General features: G+C 40.2%; 2 protein-coding genes across 6 annotated transcripts in view; both read right to left on the bottom strand.

The window, feature by feature from the left end:
* The window catches only part of adgrg6 (adhesion G protein-coupled receptor G6), a 46,207-nt gene extending 39,145 nt beyond the window's left edge, over positions 1-7,062 (bottom strand). For 2 of the 5 annotated variants that reach the window (XM_072702595.1, XM_072702597.1), the window contains exons 1-2: positions 6,775-7,059; positions 1,386-1,474 (exon numbers count right to left, since the gene is read on the bottom strand). In XM_072702595.1, coding sequence (XP_072558696.1) covers positions 1,386-1,474; positions 6,775-6,776 — 91 coding nt within the window. In that variant the 5' untranslated portion in view covers positions 6,777-7,059. Of the gene's footprint in view, positions 1-1,385; positions 1,475-6,774 lie in introns of all 5 variants that reach the window. The other 3 variants (XM_072702596.1, XM_023840961.2, XM_023840963.2) reach the window with 3 other exon arrangements.
* Positions 7,063-10,104: 3,042 nt separating this feature from the next.
* The window catches only part of vta1 (vesicle (multivesicular body) trafficking 1), a 32,883-nt gene continuing 19,050 nt past the window's right edge, over positions 10,105-23,937 (bottom strand). The window contains exons 5-8 of the mRNA XM_023840964.2: positions 23,464-23,575; positions 15,993-16,154; positions 13,952-14,026; positions 10,105-10,733 (exon numbers count right to left, since the gene is read on the bottom strand). Of these exons, the coding sequence (XP_023696732.1) occupies positions 10,588-10,733; positions 13,952-14,026; positions 15,993-16,154; positions 23,464-23,575 (495 nt within the window). The 3' untranslated portion in view covers positions 10,105-10,587. The remainder of the gene's footprint in view (positions 10,734-13,951; positions 14,027-15,992; positions 16,155-23,463; positions 23,576-23,937) is intronic.

Here is a 23,937-nt window from a genome sequence, read left to right as displayed (position 1 = left end):
ACGTGATGCCACAGGCTTTTTATTATTTCCCAGCACTGGCTCTGCCGCGATCCAAGCCACCTCGGAATTGGCGCCAGCTCTTTAAAAGTTTCGGCACAGCTCAGTCTGCCAATGTGAACAAACACGGCCAGCTATACTATGACACACTTCTCACAGGAGAAGAAAAGGCGCTTTTAAAGAAGCGCGTAATGCTGCCGGCTGCCGCCATTCCGAGGCACTAAAGAAGGTACGTTAACCCATTCGACTGCCTCTGTCAGTCTTGCAGTGATAAAAAAAAGTTAATCAAACCCAGTATTCCGTTAATTCATTCATCATTTAAATTAATCGATCCAACCCATGGACTTTGCAACAGAAAGTACTACCGTGCCGATACAAAGCAGCATGACGGGTGACGTCATTGGGTTATGCGTTTCGGTAATCTTAAACTCTGGAAAATTAAGTCAAACGGCTTCCTTAGCGACAGACTTGAGGTCTTTGTCATAACGCGGACTAGCACATCCCAGTCACCTCGTCATTATTATTACGTTTATTTCTTGCTTACAGCAGACCAAATCTTAACCAAAGATGCACCAGAACCATCTTTTTTCAGCATGTGCGGTGTTTTTTAATCCACTCTATGAAATTGCCCGATCATAAATTAGACTGAGCTGTCATCGCCAGTAAAACCAAAACTGTTTATTTTAGTCTTTGACGTCCATGGTAAGGAATATAAATATTTCTAACGCCATCCATCACTGCTTCGTCCCTCTAGCCTTTTCCAGACGAATCGAGGAATATGCTTCATATGGCATCCGCTCATAGTCCAATCAACAGCAACAGAGGAACCTCTATGTCCCGTTTGGTTGGGAAACACTGTGTTTGTCAGGCCTATAATGAAATGACAGAGCTTGGGAGCGGTTTTTTCCTTCAGCAGTGTCCTGCGTATGATTTTTCTGGACTTGAGTAAAAAACCCGGGAGTCTTTCTTCAAAGCCACTGGTTGCCAGAGAATGTTAGTGATTAAGCAGTTCAGACATGGGGATGTAGACACCATGGACAAAAGCAGCAAGCACACACAGATAAATGAACAGAAAGAAAGGTAGCAGACATGTGTAGGATGTAAGGAAAGCATCATGAAGATGAAAGAAAAATTTCCCAATAATCATCAGCATAAGTTTGCTTTAATCTCTTTAAAGCAGTGCTTCTCAATCTGGTCTTTGGGGACCCGCAGACAATGCACATTTTTGCTTGTTCTCAGCTCCTGGTAGGGATGAAAAACATGGATTGTCTGTGGGTTGCCAAGGACCAGGTTGGGAAACACTGCTCGAACAAACAAAAATACCTAGAAAAAAACTGAAAACGAATGCAAAACGTAAGGATGTTACTGTAAGAAAAAGTCACTCTTACCTGATACCTGAATGCGTATTAACAGCAAGGCAAGTGAAAGAATTTTCTCTAACTTCCATCTCCACCATCTACTGCTTATATGAGACATCCTGCAAATTCAGAACAAGAAAAAAAAATCATCAATATGCTAGTGTTCCGGAACAAGGAGGAAACGATGGCTTGAGTTAAGCTACTGTTGTTGCTATTTCAGAAGCCTGCTTATCATAGCACAGATGTTCCGCTTTGTGAACTCTAACATTGCCACTACTTACATAATGCAAACTCATGTACACAGGTTTAGACACATACGCTATACAATACCTTTTTTCATTCTTATTTTGCTTGGAATTTTGGGAGACAGATTTTAATTGTGTGCTCATAGCACAGAAGTAGCTAAATTTAGGAAGATCACGTTAATAAAACATAGCCTACCTACACAATAAATTACTGTACTGTGTATAATGTTTTCCAAGAAAGAGAACTGCGACAGGGAAATGTTGACAGATCAAACAAGCTTTTACAGTATTTTTATACAAAAACTATACAAAAATACAGCAACTGCCTACATACCAGACTATTATTAATTATTTTGATGTATGTCTGAATCTTTAAAGAAGTTTACCAGAATCAGAATCCTTTCATTTACCCAGTACAAGGAATTTATTTTGCTGTATGGCCTGGCATACAACTTTAATCATGTTTAATTGTATACTTCATGCCACAATATTATGCACCCTGAATATTACCCAAATGTATTACGTAATATACAGTATATTACACAATATATATTGCACATGCACTATATGGCCAACAGCATGTGGACACCACATGGTCCAACATTGTGTCACTAACTCAGTGTTATTTTTCTTGGCCCATTGCTGCTAAAATGGCCTATACTCTTCTGGCAAAACTTTCCATTACATGTTGGAACATTGCTTGTGGGATTCCCTGCCATTCAGGTTGGGTGATCAGGCCCTGCCACTTTACAAAGGAACTTGATCCCGGGCGTTTTGACCTTCACTTCATTTACCATAGACCACAAGGATAGTTGTGACAGGGCAGAACTGTGGCACCCTGACTTGTTTGAAGGATGGTGTCCCATGATGGTGTCAAGTGGAAGGTCACCAGCCTCTCCAGTACAATCACCCACTCTGCTGCCTGTGTTTGTCACAGGACATTGCATGAGTGTATGATGAGCTAAACACCTGTATCAGCAATGGGTGTGGATTAATAAGGCAGTTCCTCCAAATAATAGGCGTGTCCACATATTTTTGACCATATAGTGTATATTGCACACACAGACCCAAATTGTTGACATATAAATGTATTATAATAGACTATTTTGAAAAGTGAAGGTCATCGTGATGAAAGAGCTATTGTATAGGAAAAGGCTAACCCAACATGCTACCACATGAAGATCATGCATTAGCACAAGGCTAACCCAACATGCTACCACATGAAGATCATGCATTAGCACAAGGCTAACCCAACATGCTACCACATGAAGATCATGCATTAGCACAAGGCTAAACCAACATGCTACCACATGAAGATCATGCATTAGCACAAGGCTAACCCAACATGCTACCACATGAAGATCATGCATTAGCACAAGGCTAAACTAACATGCTACCACATGAAGATCATGCATTAGCACAACGTTGAAAGAGAAGGGCAGCATTGTATTTCCTCATGCAAAACTGTAATAAAACCAGTTAACTGGAAGCCATAGAACCAGAAACACACCTCTTCACAAGTTCCTGCTCTAGGATACTCAGGAAGGCAATTTAATCCTCTGTTACGCAACTCCTTTTTAAGCAGCTTGCCATGAAAACGGTGGTCCATTATCCCATTTCAGCTAAACTGTTAGCCTCCAGACATCAATTAGCCTCCAGATGTCAACAACAAAAATATGAACTGTGTAGAGTGTCCACATATTTACATCTGCAAGTGTCTGAAGAGTCCATATTTTTTCATTAACCTGTAGCTGCTACTTTAACCAATAAACCAGCAACAAACGAAAACCTAAAAGGTGTGATTTAAGTACAGCATGTCACATTTGCTGGGAAGAAGAGGTTTTTAATTGCATGTCACTTAAAATATCTGTGTAGTCATGTAGGGGATTGCATCACTCTTTACTCCAACCATTTAACTGAGGTTGGTTACACTGTATTAACTAATCCTATTCTAGTGCAAAAATCCCACAGAATAATGGACTTGAGGAATCCTTTGCCAAGAGTCGCTGTTCTCTGTCAACAGAGAACAACTCAGGTGTTCCAGGACTGGATTACTCTGTCTGCCTTTCTGTGTAATGCAGCTGCTGGCTTTACTGACCACCTCCTTGTCTATGTGGAATGATCCTGGTCTATGTTGAGTATAGTACAGCCAAGAATATGGGGTAAGAAAGAATAATAAACATCTGCTCCCATTGAGTAAAGTCTAAATTGTTGTTTCCAGCATCAATAAACATGTATTTAAACAAACAATATAAAAATACATTTCATCCAGACATTTATTTAATGTATAATTGGAAAAGGTGACTCATTTCAGGATCTATATAAATTTAATTTTCTAGGCGGTATTGAAAAGGTTTAACTTCAGTTTCAATGTACGACATATTCGCTGACTCCAGGTTACAGACATTAAGCTATTTAATTATGAGAATGAGGACTGAGGTCTTTCTCTTGTTTTTTTCAAAGGTGTTCCAGTAAATGGTTATTAGCCACTATATCAGTTGAGGTATGGGAAGGAAGCTTATAGTGTTTTTATGTTAATACAGCTTCCTGTAGCTCAGTAAATCAAAATTGTGTTATCAATGTTAAGGTCATGGGTTGAAGTCCCAGTGAACACACATGAATTGTAAACGTTCCCTCTATTGTAAGTTGCTTTGAATGAAAGTGTCAGGTGAATGTAAATCTCAGTTTCAGGTTCTTCATGTGCCAGAGGAGCACTGACAGAGAGGAGACTAAGAGGCCATCGACCCAAAACCTACAGCTCAGCCATCATATTTTTTTTCAACCAACAGATACTATTTTCGTCCTTACAGTTCATTCCCATGTATGTTTTCATCTTAAGGGTTATGAAAAAGAATGATAGCACTTGCTTCTTCTATTTGAATAGACCACAGAAATACCACAGGTAATTGTGACAGAAGTCTATCGTTTTTTTTACTTACATGATGTTATTAGTGCCGTAGAATAAGGTGTAAATCTACCCATAGTTCCCCGGAAGCCACATATTTCGACAGTTTCTGAGTTTTTAGGCACAGATAATAACTTTCCCTACAAATCCATGTAGGTCTCACCGAGAGATTGTGTAAGACTGTTCTGGCCAAAGCATCCATATGTTTTCTTTGTTTTTTTTCTTACCAATTATTGAAATGAATTGGCTGATACTTAATGTATGCAGTCACTGTTATTACGAAACAACTGGACAGCACTAAGCGGATCTCGTCTCCTATAAATATGCAAATACTGCATATTTGCCGCCTTGCTGTTGGAGGAGTAGAAGAGCCACATAAAGAGCCTGATTCATCCAATGACAAGTGCATTAAGTCCCCAACTGGATGGGATTTACAAGTTTAAACCAGTCTGTGGTTCCTAGCAAAACTCTCATTGTCACAGGAATTCCACCATCTAAGCTAAAAACTTGAATGTTGTTTAAGATTATAAGCGTCGCAGTTACAGTCGATAATCACCACATACAATAGCAGTGTGGAGCGCTGACAAAATTGTCATCCAGGCAAAGGCTGCGCGGATTCATTCTTTGCTCAAACTGAGGCCATCTCTGTGCAAATGTCTGCATAGCTGTTGCCAGGTAATATATATATATCTGAAAGTTATAAGGTACACACACTTCAGCAATTAAGAAATCTTTTACAACTTCAGATTATCGTAAAGAGCATTATCTTGTTTGCACAGAAAAAACAGTCTTTAGTTAAGGTGCAATTGGGTCTGAATCCAGTTTACATCCAGGCATACTTTAATCACACTGTTTTATTGGATTAGATTGGCCAAATTCTAATGTTTATTCGACAGTTACTTTAAAAACAGGCTAATCTTTCTGAAATGTATTGAAGTTTACAAATACTGATATAGGCCAAAGAGACCAAAGAGATTTAGAACCACACAGAAGCATCCTGATCAGAACACATTCTTGGTAGTATTTTACTTGATGGGGCACAAATACTTAGTAATAACTCAGTTATTAGTAAAGTACAAATCATGAACAAATATAGACGCTACTTCAGATTCATTAATGATGAACAAACATGAGATTAAGTTGTGTTATTCATGACGTGTTCCTTCAGTAGTTCAGAAAGATTTATAGAATTAATAGATATACCCTCTCAGAAAAAAGGGTACAAATTTGTGCCTTTGCTTGTCACTGGAGCTGTAAAGTATAATTGTATAGAGTTATTAAAGGAACACTTCTGTACCATTGATGGTACATTAATGCTGTTTGTACCTTCGGGATGTTCCTCAGAGATCATTTCTGTACCTTAAAATGTACATTTACAAGGGAACATGAGAGAAGTATGTGACTAACGCTTAGCTTGTGGTTAATTAATACATAAGTAATAGCATAAGACTATATTAGTTGTGCCCCGTCATGTAAAGTGTTACCATATTTTCTTATCAGATGAAACACGAGCATACGCATCAATTTATTGCAGCCAGTTAATAACAGATATAATAACTGTCTGTAGGCTTTGTAAACCATCTGGGTCAGGAACCACATTCAATGTAATTGCTTTTTCATGAGTACTTTTCACATCCTGTAATTTGTCTGTAATCTCTATAAGAAATTCCACATTTGCTTTATAAAACTAGCAGCTAATCTGGTATCCCAACCTCAAAGAAGCATGACGGAGAAATGTGTTGTCGATGCTGTAATTATACCCACATTTTTCATATACATATATTATAAATTTATATTCCATAGCTTTGTTCCTCATGGGATTTAAGTCAGTAAACTGCAGAAGTACAGGCGCCCATTCCAGCACTGACTTCGCCAGTCCGCTGGCTCATACACATCCATTTTGTGGGTTTTACAACTAACTTTTATTTTTATGATCGTAAATGCTTCAGAATGAAAACACTTTTGACGAGATAAGATCTTCAGTAACGTCCCATATCACATTACCACTTATGTCAAAGTTCAGTTTTACAGAAACCTAATGTAAACACACTTAGGTGTCTTAAAAGATAAATTGAGAGATGATTCGTAAGACGTAATTGAGCTAATGAGTAGAACAGGTTTTTATGGAAGCATTAAAACGCTTTATGTTACAATCCCAAAACACCCCAAGGACAAAAAAAAACAATAAGACAAGAAAAAGACAGAAAGTAAAAAGAAATACAGGATTCCACTCAAACTGCATAAAAAGTACCGTAAACTTTGTACTTACATGCTCTTTTATTGTAGAGGCAGTTATCTCTTTGAAGAATCATTATTTCTCAATCTTTCCGTCCATGGAAGTTTTTTTTTGCCTCAGAAAACTTTGTAACTACCGACGGCGTTTATGGACCGTTATCCCTATTATCCGCATTCAAGGAAACACGCGAATACAATGTTGTGAGCGAGACGTCGGTGTCTTAGTGCTGCTGAAGCTGCTGCGCCGGTGGAGATGCGGCGACGCGCAGCCGGACGGTCGCTGGACGGGGCTCCGCCGCTGGAGGCTGTTCTTCTTGGCGCCCCACCCTGAAAACATCAGCCATATTCCTGAACTTTCAGAAATGACCTCAATCTGCTAAAATCGTGAAGACCACAACATGCGCTCCATAAAATGTCAAGGAGTATGTAAAAAGTACACGGATACTAAAGAATGCAATAGTTTGAATAAAGACTCACATTACAGTATTTATTATATGTAACTGCGCCTGGCTCCGCTACTCTGCGGCGCAATTAAGTTCCTGCAGTTGAAATAATACGCTTCGCGGGTTAAAAAAATTAATATATAGTAGGAAATGGTGTAAAAGATGCTAGACATTTGCTTTTAACGTCAGTAATAGAGATCTTCCTTGCAGATTAGCTCGGGTGGAAAAATCGGTAACCTGGATTTGCATATTGCGTTTAGTGCATTAAATTTACTTATTTTGATTTCAACCCATAGATTTACATGATTCATCAGATCGACGGTAATCATTACTTCTTTAGCGCGTCGTAAACGGCGAAATTCGGTGTTTAAGTTGTGTTATTCATGAGTTATTCAATAAACTAAACTTTACGTCAACAAAATGAACGGATGCACATGTTAGAGAACACTGTTGAAAAATCCCTGCGATTTCTATCATCCCTGTCAGTCGATCAAAGACAGTAATGGTGCGTAGCCATAGCTAAGCACAGCCTAAGACTTCGGGCTTAGTTAAGAGCACCTGTTATATATGGGACGTGAGCCTGGAACCCTATAAATAGAAAGATAGTTACAAAATCAAGGGCCGGAAAATTACTGCACAGTGACAATGGATAGCTCATTTGGGATTGGCATAATATAGGAAGGTAGTCACACCCCAAAATTCCGAGCATTTACACGTTTTCCGGAAGTTCACTCCATCACTTAAAAGCCAATGGCAACTCATTAAAACTTCCCTTTCATTTAGACGTTTTAATCATCGTATAACATATTATCCTTTTTTATTGTGTTCGTCGCTCGTGGCATAGCTACAGGGTATAAGTAATATGCAAGTTATAAGTAATTATAACGCTTCATTAATATTTGTCAGATTATGACCTGTGTGCTTTTTCACAAGATGGCATTTGCAATTTAGTTCGTCCAGTAAGATCGATTCGTTTCACCCTAAAAATTAAGAAATCGGTCAGCTTATGTGGCTTATATTGTCTGTATCTTAAGAATGTCAATCCGTTACAGCTAGTGGAGTAAGACTATCTTAAGGACAATGAAGTCACAAGCAAACGCCCTCAATAAAAAAATCACAAAAATAAAATCTTAATTGCCCCCGCAGCCCCCGCAGAAAAACAAACAAAAAGAAAAAAAAAACCCACAAAAATGTATATGGAAAAATCCCCTGGAATTTTTCATTTGCATCATCACACCTTTGAAACTGCAATGCGGAAGGAAGGGAGGCAGGCAAATGTGGACGCTTGGGGGTGATAACGGAGTCGATTGGGAGATAAGCCAGTGCCCTCACGGAAAAGCAGGATGCAACACTGCATGAGAAACGTGAACCGAACAAGGCGAGAGCGCGAGCTCGCTAATTAATTATGGATGTAGCCCCACGCGCTGATACCACCTATTATACATCATATTCATGACGTCCCGAATACAACGTTAGGGTATTGCTTTTCAACTACTTTTCATAACTTCCAGATGTGGAAACCATGGGACCAGTCAGTATTTATCTCACACATATATACACACACACACACACACAGAGACCCAAGTAATAATGGGCGCATTATTTCAAACATCCTAACTAGAAATTTAATTTATGTGCTAACCTGCAGTTCGAAACACGGGTGCTTCTCTTATACAACAAGACTACACAACTGGAAAGCGAAAGTACTATTTGACTGGGACAGACGATAATCGTTTTTGAAGCTGTCTGCACCATTGGTGTCTATAAACACGCCATTCTCAATATACAGTGATTCCTCCGCTTGCATGTGTGCTTCAAGCCTCCCACGTGAGCATCAGCGATCCATTCGTGCGTTTCAGCACATTTTAATAACTCTCAATGCAGTAAATCACATTCTTCACACAGCCTAAGGGAAACATTAACGCACAATGACAACGAACAGGAGCCTAACTGAAGGTCTGCTTAATTAAGTTTAACTAGATAAACAGTTCAAATGTGCTGGGTTCATTTACTGAGATATACTGCAGGTACTTAGCATAGGCGGAAGCCTATGATAATCAAACGGATTTATAAGCCCCAAAGACAGGCACATGAAGGCTTTTGGAAAGATGGATTAATTTTACAAAACATTTTCACTAAAATGTCCATGGTCAGGATTTAACTGCAGATTGTATCCAGAACACATCCGTAAGTTCTCTTACACAAATCAGTTGAACCTTTTCCCTGATTTGTTACCATAACAAATGAGTGTAGCATATACAACTATCATCCTTCTTTTGATGCTGCTTGTCCTGTTCCAAGGTCATGGAGGCCGCAGGCACAAGGTAGGGAACAACCCAGGATGGGGTGCCAACCCAGCACAGGGCACACGCACACAGGCAACATGGTACCTCCGTTTAGCATGCTGCTGGACTGTGGGGAACCAGAGAACCTAGAAGAAACTCCAGGATGGCATGGGGAGAACATGCAAACTTCACACACACAGAACTCTAGAAGATTTGAACCACGGCCCCAGGGGCAGGAGGCAACAGTGCCAACCACTGCAGCACCATGCCACCCCCCACATACAGCTACCCAACAATCTAAATCCGAGAAATCCATTAGAACATGTTAGTCAGAGCATGAATCCTCACACAAGTGAGACAATCCTGTGCTGAATTCCCACTTTGTGGCATTTTTTAAAACACGTGCCGTTTTACCTCATACATAAAATGGAAAGTACAGAATACAAACAAAAACAGTTCACTACAACAAACACTCAGAATGGAACATTCTGCCAAAACCTAGAAGAGACCTTTTTTCAACATTTCTTTTTCTTTCAACCTCTCCGTTGTTCCAGTGTGTTGAAAGGTCATATTGACCTTTATAAATGAACTCAAAAACTCATTAATGATGTGCTAATTAAACTAGTAAACAACATATTAGTCTTTTCAAATTTTAATTGGAAATATCTTCATACAAAGCAAAAAGAGGACAGAATCCTTCAACCGCAGAGGAGTCCTCAGGGATACACCAGGGAAAGCGATTTCTGCCAATTTTTATTGATGGTTGTAAAAAGCAGAAAGTCTGAGCATGTTAAGATCTTAACCAAAAAACCCTAATGACTACCAGAGCCCCAGCATGTTTGCAAAACATACATGCAAGCAGAAGTTTAAATAAAAAAAAAAAGAATGTACAAAGGGCATACTTAAATGAAATGAACTTTTTTACTTGTTCTTCTCTAGCGGTTGACGACTAAGAGTGCTATACATGGATCCAGTACAGGGACACAGACGCCATTGTTGTTACAGTGATTATGAGGACTTTGGCAGAATTGCTTTCTTCTGATACAGCCAGCGCTGGAGTAATGGCCTCTCAGTTCCTACGGCCAGATAAACCGGAGAGAGACACTCGGCACAACGGCCTCATTCTTTGCCAGTGGTTAATAACTTGAGGGCCTTCTGCAGATTCTGGACGGCGGTGATGACGTCTTCATACTGCAAGGCACTGCCTGCGTATTTGCAGTATTTCTGGGCTCTGGTGAAGTCCTCGGGAGTCAGACGGACATCACCTGTGGGGTAAAAAAAAAAGCAAGAAAAAAGGGGAAAATTACTTAAGGAAGCAAAGGCCTGGAAGGAAGATAAGACCTTGGGATTGAAGGCATCGTATCCCTCACCCATAAATGTGCATATCACGCTTACGCAGACCACTTTCATTCTTAGGGATTAGATGGAGTATTACTGACTCAACAACTTATTGCACAAGTGCATTGAATTACCTTCAAAATGGATGATAAAGAAAAACATTTTTCTCATGGTGTAATGGGGGGGAGATATGATTACGGGGGGCGGTTGTATTGCCCTGTAACCCAATCAAGGTTAAGCGGCCAGAAATTTGACTAAATTAAGCGATCTCCTCATTCTGCCATCATAAAACAAAGAAACACCCCAAAATTATTCCCTCCATAGCAGAGGGAAGTTTGGTACGTCCGACTTCAAAATCATGCTGTCAAAGGAAATATTGTTTGTTGCATTCCTTTTGTGAGGCAGTGTGATTCGTCTTTTTTGTGTGTCTTTCCTACTATTAGATTCAAAACTACACTCCGGGTCTGTACCTTCAAGGGGCTTATAGAACTTCGGTTAACTGGCCGGAGTTGACAGGCCGCTAACCCTTGACTGTACCTAGCTAACTGTTCTCTTCTCCCAATACCACATCTGTATTTACACAGATATTCCTACATCACTATAAGTTCAGAGGAGAAAATATAAAACATTGATAAATAACCGTTGAATACTAGCTTCACCTCCTAACAAAAAACTTTCATCAAAGGCTATATGCACAAGACGTCTCTCTCCCATCTGCTGCCAACCTTCAAAATCTGAGCGCAGGGCTGAGGTTGTGGCACATGGACATACCAGCTCAAAGCCAAGCCAGATGCCTACAGACGTACAGTACTTTCTTAAGAGTAACTGCCAAAACTTACCAGCATGAAAACAAAATGATTTGTTAACTATGTCAAGGCTTGCAAAGTTATACCGTGTTAAATAGAGGTTTGCTCCAAAAAGCAACGTGTCTGTGAAACTGATCGTCCAGTTTAAATTTGCAGACAGGATAAGCTTTGCTTTTAGTCGACTACTCTGTGTTCAAAACATGACTTTAACGTTTGCAAATTGAAAAATTAAATACACTTCCCAAGCAAAGGCTTAAATGAGCATACTATTCTTATTTTTGTTGGCTATGAGAGAAACATTAGTTTCAAGACCACACAATCCTGGGGGTTGATTTATAATATTTTTTATTGTAAAACTATGGAATTGAATATGAAATTTCCAGACCAGAATATTTTTGCTGAGCTTTCAGAAACTCAGCTGTTTAAACACTAATGTTTCTTTTTAATGACCTTATTATTCAATACGGTGTTTCTATCACACTGTTTATGGGTGTATTGTGAACTTGGCATTACTTAAAGGTTTAACTGAAAGAGCACCACATTGGGACAATGAGATGTCAATGAAGAGGTTTTCATTTAACCATTTAAGCTGAACGCTTCAGACAGAAGTTTAACTATAAGGAGAGAATTTAATTTAAATATTCGTGCAGGTGTCCCGGTTTCTGCAACTTTTCGATTCCATTCCGCTTTTTCCTTTCATTCATTATTGCCACAAGTAATAAATTTATGCAGTTAAGCATTTTTCCCCTCTTTAATGCAGATCTACACAAGGATGACGAGAAATAAAATCTGACTTGCGTTTTGCATGTGTCCACGGTTAACATCCAATACTGTGCAAAACAATTAGACAGCCAAAGTAACTGTTTAAAGCTATTTATCTGGGTAGTAAGTGGACATTTGCAAGGAATCAGCAAAAACTACTTAACATTTGAATATATCCTCCTGAGACCCAAGGAAAAAAGTGTCCTTCAATTGTAGGTTATTTGTCTTTGGAGGAAATAAGACATCTTACAATTTAGATTTTTTCAAATTTATTCTTATTTTAATTTCACAGCATGTCCTCTTTAGTGCACAACAGGAATAAATACGTTTCCCAACATCAGTGAAAAAATAAATGCAAAAATACAATGTCCACTACAATGGACATGAATGAATAGGTCGGGTCTCAGGAGGATATGCAAATGAACAGCAATACAAAAAGTTACAGGAATTTCTTCCCAAAAAGCTACTCATATTTTGTTGATTGGCTAGAGTAGGGCTATTCAAATCACGGTCCTCGAGGTCCAAGCCCTGCTGATTTTCCAGCCTTCCTTTACCTTTGAGCCAGGTGTGAAGCCTCTGACCAATCAGAATCAGTAATTATTAAACTACCTGGGAGAACTGAAAACAAGGCCTGGATTTGGAATCGGAGGTCCAGATTTGAAGAACCCTGGGCTAGAACAACACCGCTTTAGTTCCGAAACCTCTCCTTAGGGGCACCCCCAGCCATTCCATGTACTTGCTCACCACCAGCTCACTTAATAATTAACTTAATTAATGAAATGTTGCTTTATTTGCCTCTTGCACAAGAACAGGTACATTGTAGTGTAACTTTTTGCACATTCCACCTTGCTCTTCCTTGAGACTTGCATGACGCATAGAGCCAGGCCATTTATCTGGCACCTCTGGAGTGGAGCAAGCTGGGGGGGGGGGGGGGGGGAAGAAGGGTTAGGGACTTGCTCAAGGGTCCAATGAAGACGTGATGATCCTGCCTTGGACAGGATTCTGATCACAGGCCCAGAATATCCAAACATGGGGGAATCTTCCAATACATGGTTATATTGGATGGTAACTGCAAATACTGGGGTGTTTTCGGAGAAGCCGTGGACTGTCTAAGGCTTCTGTACAGCACCGCATACATACTGCATTAACACTTTTCTCACCACAAAGCTCATTGTTAATGTCGTTTTTACAAGGAAAATTTTGATGTAGTATCCTAGCAATGGCTGGATGGAAATCACTCTTTTCCCAAAGGTTACCGTGAGTCTCTTGTGTCCAGTTTCCATTTCATAGCTCTGCCGTTCTACTCTGCTTACCCACCATTACTGGCTCCCACCCCCCCCCCCCCACTTTGTTAGCCAGAAGCTGTGATTATTTGGGTTCTGCCTGTGGTGAATTTTTCCCACCCGACCTGGAGCCATGGGTCTGTTTTCCATGAGGCGCTTGCAGAGGCCTCACACTTGCCAACAGTCAATTTGCATGAGGTCTTTGACGCTGAGGGTGTGGTTCTTTTCGGGGCAGAAGCCCCAGAAAACGGGCATGAAGAACTAGACCCGCCAGCGCATTACAGTGGTACCTACCCTGGTTGGTGCTCAGCAATGAGGGGTCAACAGCAGGGATGGTCCTGGGCACAGGCACTGGCTTGACAGGCTCCCCTACATGGGAGGGAGGTGAGAGAGAGTCAGACTCCCCTCCTTTTAGGATTTAAAAATCGAATGAACCACAGCAAGTATTAATCAAGAACTCCAAATTAAGCTTGACGCTAATGCTATTAGCAAAATAAATTTTTATTTTTATGAAAATTGCCTACATGGGTTACTAGGGCATGGAGTACAAATTACTAATGACAACCGTCCAGGCATGGTGTAATCCAAAATCAACAGAAAAGGGTGAGGGGGGGGGGGGAGCATTAATGCTTCATAGAGGGGCTCTGTCCTGCTCGAGTCAGACGAGGGTCGTAGCTAGTGAGTCATTTCCACAGGGCTGCACGGGGATTCAGACACTGCACACCTAACCGAGCACCATGACCTTGATATTTCCTTACTCTTATGAAAAAGGTTATACAGCATCCTGTTTTGTTTTCTTTCCTGGGAAAACACAAGGTGGGGCAGGAGGGCAGCTGGGATTTACGTCTGTGAAAAGTTACTCAGCAGCTTATTTCCCTGCTTTTAACCCAAGTGACCTACATTTCTGCCAATTTATACAGTTGACAATTTGTCTGCCAAAACTACAGTGGACCCTGACCTGTGACGCAGAACAACAGGAAATGTTTGCTACAAATTAGCTTTACAGATTAGCTTAGTTGTTAAAATCTACTAAAAAAATGCAAACTCTGATTTAACCGAAGCTGTGTGTACAAGGTGTGCACATCAATTACTGCCAAACTTCAGCTCTCAGAATCTAGTCCTTCTACATTCAGTGGCATTGTTGGAGTTGTAGACAAACATTTATTTGCACAATAACAAAATGAAAGCATCAATCATCATTTCTGTCACTGATGAGGCTTGTTCTACCCGTGTGATGGGAAAATATCAAATTGTAAAAATGAATAAAATCACTCTTCATAACTGGGTTTCTTTTATAGTCATTATATAGCTGAAATACCTTCAATTTGTAAATTTATCTGTTGAGATCCTTAAAGAATGTGCCACCTGTTTCTGTACATATGGAAAGGCATGAAAATTTAACCTGTCTTTCATTTTTAGTGCATTTACTCTGGCATTAATCTGGGCTAATTCACCTACAAAGTTTAAAAATGATAGCAATAATTACACTTAATAAAACACTAACACAACACCAGCTGTCGTGTAAAGGCTATGCAGGCTATCCCCACGCTATGAAGGCCATCCCCACGCTATGAAGGCTATCCCCACGCTATGAAGGCCATCCCCACGCTATGAAGGCCATCCCCACGCTATGAAGGCCATCCCCACGCTATGAAGGCCATCCCCACGCTATGAAGGCCATCCCCACGCTATGAAGGCCATCCCCACGCTATGAAGGCCATCCCCACGCTATGAAGGCCATCCCCACGCTATGAAGGCCATCCCCACGCTATGAAGGCCATCCCCACGCTATGAAGGCCATCCCCACGCTATGAAGGCTATCCCCACGCTATGAAGGCTATCCCCATGCTATGAAGGCTATCCCCACACGTTTACAATGCCAAATGGGTTTTTTTTTTTGGTGACACACTTTTCATCACCCTTGCTTTACTACTGTAGGGTGAAATATTTTGTTCTGGAATATTCTTCCAGTTTTGCCCTATTCTCCTTGAAATGACCTTCTGGAGCTATGAAAACATGTTTTAAAGGAAAGCCATAGCGAATCATCCTGGTTATTATATTTATTCATTATGGCTTTTATTCCTGCAGAACTCAATCAGCTTTAATTTAAAATTCGTTCATAAAAGTCATGTTTGAGCATTAAATTGCCAATTGGATTAATAATATTAGAAATAATTCTATAATGGTGGCTTACACAGTATTTCTCAGTTTATGCATAATACATTTCTTTTGTTTTTAATAATTACCATTAAAGATGAATTACTCATTCTTAGCAGTTAGGAAAACATGGTAACAAACCATAGATAGTTTTCTCATTTCAGTAACCATGACGTACCTGCAGGGGGCGGAACCTCCGCTGGAGTGTTAGCTGGGGCATGGGCGCCAGGAGGGATCTGGATGTTCGTGAAGCCAGCAGGGGGAGGCATGGAAGGTTGGGTGTGGGGTGGAGAATTGGGCGGCATGGACTGTGCCCCGCCCTCAATACCAAAGTCGTCGTCTAAGAGCAGGAGCACAAAGACAGGCCATCGGCGTGCAGAAGACGGCGTAGTACCAGACATCGTTTCCAGCCACTCTCACATGCTTTCATACTGTTGAGTTTACTGTGGTGCCAGGAAACATTTATTAAAAAGAAATGTGCGATTCTAATGTTGTGTTTCCTAAAGAATAAATCGGCGTCAGTCAAAAGTTGACCGTTTTATATAATGCTCAAGAATTTAAGATATCATTTGAGCCACTCTGATTTTATGTTTTAGTACCAAATATTCATTAAAATATTCATTGAAACACTTCTACAGGAAACACATGACATGAACTCAAAGTATATAGTTCCCACTGTTCAATACAAATTGCAAAAGAAACATGTTGTTAGTTGGCTAGTTTTTAAGTCACATGGCTGAAACTTCCTTTTTACATGTAAAATATTAGGACCCAACCAATATGAAAATTTCTCTCCTATACAAATACAGACTTTAAGGAGCTAAAATTTCTGATACCATCAGCCAAAATGTATTTCTGTAGATGTAAAATGGGAAACATAGTATCAATTGTATGAATTGAGATACCAATTACTTTCTTATACATCGATTTAATAAACAAGAAATGCATCCCAGCCACTGGAGCAATAAAAAGTATCTGTACGAGCATTATATGTGTTGATTTATAGACAGAGATGGAAAAAAAAATATCTGAAACATTCTATAAAAAAAACATTTCCGCGAATATCCCACCATGTTTATTTTCCAAAATCCCACAACACCTGAACAATTATTTTGAACAAGGTAGTTATGGAAAAAACAATGAGAGCTGCTGTTTTTCATGGTTTCAGTTTCCCAATAATTCAAAAACAAACCAAAGCCAATGTATTTGTGAAATAGAATAGCAATAACAGAGTAAGCTACACAGATAAAATCAGTGCCAGATTAAACAAGCAGTTTCTGTGTTCAATGACAGAAAGCAGATCAAAAGAGATCCATCTGCTGGAAAGAAAGCTAACCATCTGACGGAAATGCAAACACAAACTTGGACACTGCTGTCTCCTGACACCCACCATCATTGCAATACAGGCAGAGATGCCAAAATGGAATATAACTTAAGGCTAGTGAGAGAAATGCTTTGAAAGCACTTTTCACAGATGGTAAAATTAAACCAAAGTGAGGAACACATACGTCATACAATGCAACCAGAAACTGCTAGAGCTTTTGAAGCATTTTTGACCAAATTTTGCAGCATATTAAAAAAAAAACCTCACTCAACTCCATCTGAAGATGGCATTTAGTTTAATTAATGCAAATATGTTGCAAAAGGTTGTCTCAGTTCTTCACAAAAAAGACAGCAGTACGATTAGAAAAGCAATTAGCATGTCCAGTTAAGGACAATGTTTTGTGTTCTACACATTCAGGTGTTATCCAGCTTTTGGATACCTCCTGTACAGTCATTTAACAGTCGTCAACATTCAGTGATGGTGACCATTACAAGTGACAAAATAAATGCCACTTAGGGCAATGTTTCTTAACCCAGTGCCTGAGTACCCTGAGACAGTCCACGTTTTTGCTGTACACTGCGTGGGAGGGAGTGGGGAGGTAGGAAAAATGATGAATAATGGAGCCCCTTACATGCTTTAATGCAAGGGGAAGAGCGCAGAAAATTCATTTGAAATAAATTTATCCAAATGATATTTCAGTACAGAAACACTGTATTTATCCCTCAACACAATCCTTGACTTAATGCTAAAGTGACGCATTTATATACATAGAAGATACACGTACAGCTACACGTGTGTAACCAAAGAGGGAAAAGGGAAATGAACATAACCATCTTTCAGAAATATTAAAGAGGACCACCTTAGGGGCTACCTTGTTTTGGGGAACTAAAATTTGGGGTTACTCTCTGCACCTAGCTAATCAAACATGAATCGCAATTTCATGGTACGCTGACGAAACTATAAGTTAATCAAGCGCTTTTTCCATTGTTTGGTGGCCTGGATACAAAACAAGCTGATGGGGCAGTGAAGGGGGGGCAGTGAAGGGGGAGCCATCCAGGGGCGAAGGCTGCACACTTGTCAGAAGCAGAGGCTAGAAGCACCGATGAGGCTCTAGGAAAATATGCTAATCAACAGGGCAGCATCAGATCGCCCCTCCTCCGGTTAAACTGACTTTCTCCGCCATTCCTTTCCAGTTGCTCATCATCATCTTCTCGCAAGTGGAAAAGTCAAGCAAATATGTGCCGGAGACAATGGTTTTATTGTGAGCTCCAGAAAATGTAATCGATCTTGTGTTTGAATGACCTACTTTACAGCAGGTTGACCGAAGACATTTTATAAACAAAGAAAATCAATAGACCGTTTACTACGGGATGACGATAATTACTGCTGATTAGCAGCATTGGAAAGTAGACAAAATGGAAATTGCTTATAATTATTGCTTAGTATTCAATTTACAAATAGATGAAGGTGACAAATAAAGGCTGATGCAAACCAAAGAGAATAGTGATACCCTTGCAAAAACAAAAGTGTTCTCATATTTAATGGCACTACAATAATGTCAAGCTCTGGTGCATTTCAAAATCAACACTTTTTTGTCTAAGCAGCAATAATCATCAGTGCTGGTGATAACACCATTAAGCTATTTTTAAGCTATTTATAGCTTGGCTCTGCCATGCTACATATTTAAGTAAATTAGAGCTATATTATAAAACATTACATACAAGAATGGTGACTTATTATCATTGCAATAATCTATAGGCAAAAACTTAAGTACTTAATGATCATACTTCATAAAGTCATTAAGCATAAATTTGATATTAGTGAGTTCTTTATGAAGTCAAACTTGCTAGAACGTACAAAAAGATTCAGGAATGGCAAAAACATGGTGGTGGACACATTGGGAGAGCATGCTGAAAAGGCATTTTAATAAAATGAAAAAATTCATTTTAATATGATTCAGAAATATGCTGGGCCCTGGGGGGAAACACCGATTTACTTTAGTAGTGTGTAAAAAGCTGAAATAAATGATACTGGGCCATTATACTGAGCACCCCCTTGCACTCAGGAGGATTCACTTCAAGTCTGAAAAAAAAAATCACTCTGCATTATGCATCTGAAAGTGCAGCTGGAATAGAACGTGGCTGGTTGCTATGCTACCATCCATCTCTCCACATGAGGTGAAATCACACAACATATTTCCTGCAAAATAAAAGGCAGCCTCTAAAAACTCCTATATACTGTGGCATGAAGAAATGTGGATTATTCTGGCAGGAATTGTGATGCTTTCAGCAACACAAAAAAACGGTGAAGGTTTTGCGACCCTCTGAAATGGTGATTTTAATCTATGCACACATTCCCACCCTTCTAGCTCTCCTCACATCTTGCTCACTTGGAACAAAACAGCAACTGAACTGATAGGAAGCTTACAACTGACAAAGAGGTAAGAAATAATATTTTTCAAGCCAGAGTAGATGGGACCACTGTGCATTAAACACTGTGCATTAAACACCGTGCATTTACACACTGGTTATTAGCCACTGGTACAGATTACCTTTGCTTTAAATAAGGCAGCGCAGATCCCTGCTCAGAAGGATTTGGCTCTAATCTCTCAAAGTAACTACCGAGTCCTTTTCTCACTAGAGCAGGAACCAAAGGAAAGTCTTAAAAATCGTTTTGTTCTCATTATTATTCTTACTTTACCACCCGTCGATTTCAGCCCTGTATCATAAAATGGAATAATTTCTGTTGCTCTTGATTCCTGCTAACCGAATACCCATAAATATTATATTATATAGAAATAAATCTTTTTCCTTAAGGAGTGCATATTACTGTGTTGCAGCTATTGTGTTCTGCAGATCTGTTGTGTTCACAGAAACCATTCTGGAGACCACAATCCCACCATGTGTTGTCCTGTGACCTACAGTATGTTGCTTTCCTGTTATCTACCTACAGTTGGCACGTACAAAAGCTCTGTACCAAGTAAAAGAAATGTTATGTACTAAACGGCCTGCTTCCCAGCTAGACATACCACAAAGCAAGACTTCTCAGTTAACTGGGTTAACTAAAGCTAGAAATCATGATTTTAAGTACTCATATTGGACAAACTTGACTTCGAGGTTAACCCAGAAGTTAACCTGAGAAATCTTGCTTTGTGGAATACTCCACTTGGGGACTATACAGTCATGTGAAAAAGAAAGTACACCTTTCGGTTCTAAGGTTTACGCAACAGGATATTTATTTAAAAAAAATAAATAAATAAATAAAATTTAGTCCTTACCAGGTTCTAAAAATATTTAAATCTAACCTCAGGGATAAAGTTACACACAACAGATTCCACTTTGTCATTATGTAACAAAAATAAAGCCAAAACGGAGAAGCCAGGTGTGACAAACTGAGTAACCCCACGATTCCATAGCTTGTAGAACCACCTTTAGCAGCAATATCTTGAAGCGTTCATTTTCTGTATGATTTTATCAGTCTCTCACGTCGCCCTGGAGGAATTCTGGCCGACTCTTCATTAGCCATTCGTTTATGCACAGCTCTCTTAAGGTCCCATCACAGCATTTCAATCAGGTTGAGGTGTGGACTTTGACTGGGCCATTGCAACACCTAGATTCTTTTCTTTTTCAGCCATTCTATAGATTTGCTGGTGTGCTTCAGATCATTGGCCTGTCGCATTACCCAGTTTTGTCCAAAACTTTAGTTGTCGGACAAACGGCCTCACATTCGACTCTACAATACTTAGGTATACAGAGGAGTTCAGTGTTGCAAGGTACCCAGATCCCATGGCTGCAGAACAAGTCCAAATCACCACCGCTCCACCAAAGTGCTTGACAGTTGGTATGAGACGTTTATGCCGATATGCCATGTTTGGTGAAAACCAAACATCTCCACTTTGCTCTCGTCTGTCCATAGGACATTGTTCCAGAAGTCTTGTGGCTTGTTCAGGTGCAACTCTGCAAACCTAAGCCGTGCTACCATGTTCTTTTTAGAGAAAAGAGGCTCTTCATGGCAACCCTTCCAAACAAGCAATACTTGTTCAGTCTTTTTTCTAGTTGTACTGTCATGAACTTTAACATTTAAAATGCTAACTGAGGCCTGTAGAGTTTTTGGCAATTTCTCTGAATGTTGCACGGTCTGACCTTGGGGTGAATTTGCTGAAACATCCGTTGCTGGGAAGATTGGTAACCGTCTTGAATGTTTTCCACTTGTAAATAATCTATCTCACTGTAGAATGATGGACAAATTGTTTGGAAACGGCCTTATAACCCTACCCAGATTGATGGGCAGCAACAATTCTTTCTCCAAGATCGTTGCTGATGCCTTTCCTCATTAGCATTAACACACAGCCGAATGCTGCAGACCAGCCAACTGCCAAAGCTTCTGCTTTTATAGAGGAGGTCACACTTGCTGAGGATCATTTAATCAAATGCATTTGATTAGCATCACGTGGCTGTTACTTAATCTCTTACTTCCTATGGAAGCACTTAATTTTTCACGCACTGCTTCTACATTTTGGTGAAGGTTTTGTTAGATAACGACGTGGTATAACGTGTCATGTGTTGTTGTTCATCTGAGGTCGTATTTACCTAATTTTACGGCCTGTTAAGGACCAGATTATTTTTAAAAATTGGGTCCTGACACATAAAACCTTAGAAGAAGGGTGTACTTTCTTTTTTACGACTGTAACATTAGATATGAGACGACTGGCCTCCCTGGGTGAGTCAGTAGGAACTCCACCCAAGAGACAAAGTCCAGAGAGGAAAAAACAAAGGGCTGTGAAAAAATCACACTCACTGGCTACTGTAACAAAATTTCACTTCTGGCATTCCTGTACGCTGTTTTTACAAGTGCGCACTTCTGGTTGGCTGAGAAAGGCCACCGAGGTCATATTTCCTAGATATGCACAGCACAGGACATCCAACTTCCTTACACCTGTAGAAAGGATCTGGCCAAACAACCCTTGTGGATTTCATCCAGAAAAATTCCCAGCAAGGCCAGAAGTCAAAGTCGGCACATCCTCAGCACCCAGAGCTTTGGCTCTTTTTTTTTTTTTGGGGGGGGGGGGGGGGGGGGGAATCAAGACATGAGGAAACATGGTACGATACCATGGTAAGGTCCTGTGATAAGCCGCAGTGAGGGAGAGGCCACAGTATCAGTTCTCTCACAGCTACCCCTGTAAGAGCAGCTTGACATGACATCACTGCCAAGAGAGATGGCCCATCTACTCTCACTGAGGCCTGCTTTTTCTACAAGGAGATGGACAAGCATCACAGAAGAACACGCAAGTGAATGCAAAGAATCTTCTGATGGAATCTGATTAAGAGACACTTTGAACCGCGTCGTATCCTTATGTCCAGGACTCATGGAAGTATCTCATGTCGGCATGTGGTTTGGGGTCAACCAACAGAAACTCTGCGGGGAGACAGGCCAGTCTAACACACCCAGCAGATGTTTGGAGAGGAACATTCGCTACCACCACAACTGGCACCACATTGCTCCTCTGAGCACAGACCATAAAAACGGCCTCATGTTAGCAGTATAAACATATCACTGGCTGGGAATCCCTAAACTAGAACAATCTGTGGGAGGTCCCGTGGGTCACTAGGTTAGGACAGTGTGCCCATGATCGGAAGAATCCTGGAGCTGACAGACTGAGGCTGCTGCTGTATCCCTGAACAAGGCCCTTTACCCCCAGCTCCAGGGGCCCTACAGGCTGGCTGTCCCTGCAATGTGACCCAAAGCTCTCACCTGTATATGTGTCTCACATTGAGAGCAAAATGGCATAGGTACTAAGAATTTCTCAATGTAATAATGTATCATTATTATAATAATAATGTATCATTCTGCAACTTACCAGCTTATTCTAGCATTAACCAAGAAGTTCTGAGAACAATGTTTTAAAGGGCTTAATTAAAATCAAATCCAAACTGATTTTAATAGAGGTCACAAACATACGAGAGTAATGAATCACAGACAAAATACCACGCATCACTACTTCAGCTGATTCATTTACAATCCATTTAACCTAAATTCCTTGCAGGCCACCATCTTCTGAGACTAATGCCGTGGTAGTTAATCTCACCCAGTGGCAAGATAAGAAATGTCAAAGACTCAAAAAGTAAATACCAGCAAACTTCTTGTCAGGTAAGTGGCGTTTGGACCCAGAGTGAGGACTGATAAGGCACACAATGCCCTAACCTTTCGTGGCCTGGAACCCGCCGGGAAAGGAAGGTCTCTACATCAGATGAGAGAATTCTCTGGAATATTTTTCCTGAGGGGGTCGGGGGTTTGTTTGGCTCACTGATACAATATCAGGCCTCACCATATGCTTCCCCTTCCATTGCAATGGGCCCGGCCTGTGGGGTTTCGCCGTTCTTCAGGCAGTTGTGGATGTACGTGGCCTTCCATCTCGCATACTTCCTGTGTTGCATATTCTGCAGTGGAAATGTTTTATAAAATCACATTTTATAAAATCACAATAAGAGAAACGTGTTACGTGCGATCAAACAGGCAGAGGTACAGGGAGTACATTACTCAGAAGAATCCCACTGTTCAGACCAACAAAATACTGAGCTAGTCTTTTTTTTGTCATTCTCATAATAACATAACAGTGATAACGGCATTTCTGTTAAGAAATTACACGTGCAAATACTGCAGGTGATCTATACGGAAAACAACCTTCTGATTGCTGCTGAAAGGTAGTAAAATCATTACAACAGTAATTCAGATGTATGCATCAGAATCACTAAATGCCAAAGCTACAAAATATAAGGGCTGTTATCTTGAATTGAAGCTG

Source organism: Paramormyrops kingsleyae, chromosome 19 (genome assembly GCF_048594095.1).
Source record: "Paramormyrops kingsleyae isolate MSU_618 chromosome 19, PKINGS_0.4, whole genome shotgun sequence".
NCBI lineage: Eukaryota > Metazoa > Chordata > Actinopteri > Osteoglossiformes > Mormyridae > Paramormyrops > Paramormyrops kingsleyae.
The sequence above is the reverse complement of the archived record's forward strand: the minus strand, read 5'-3'. Positions and strand labels throughout refer to the sequence as shown.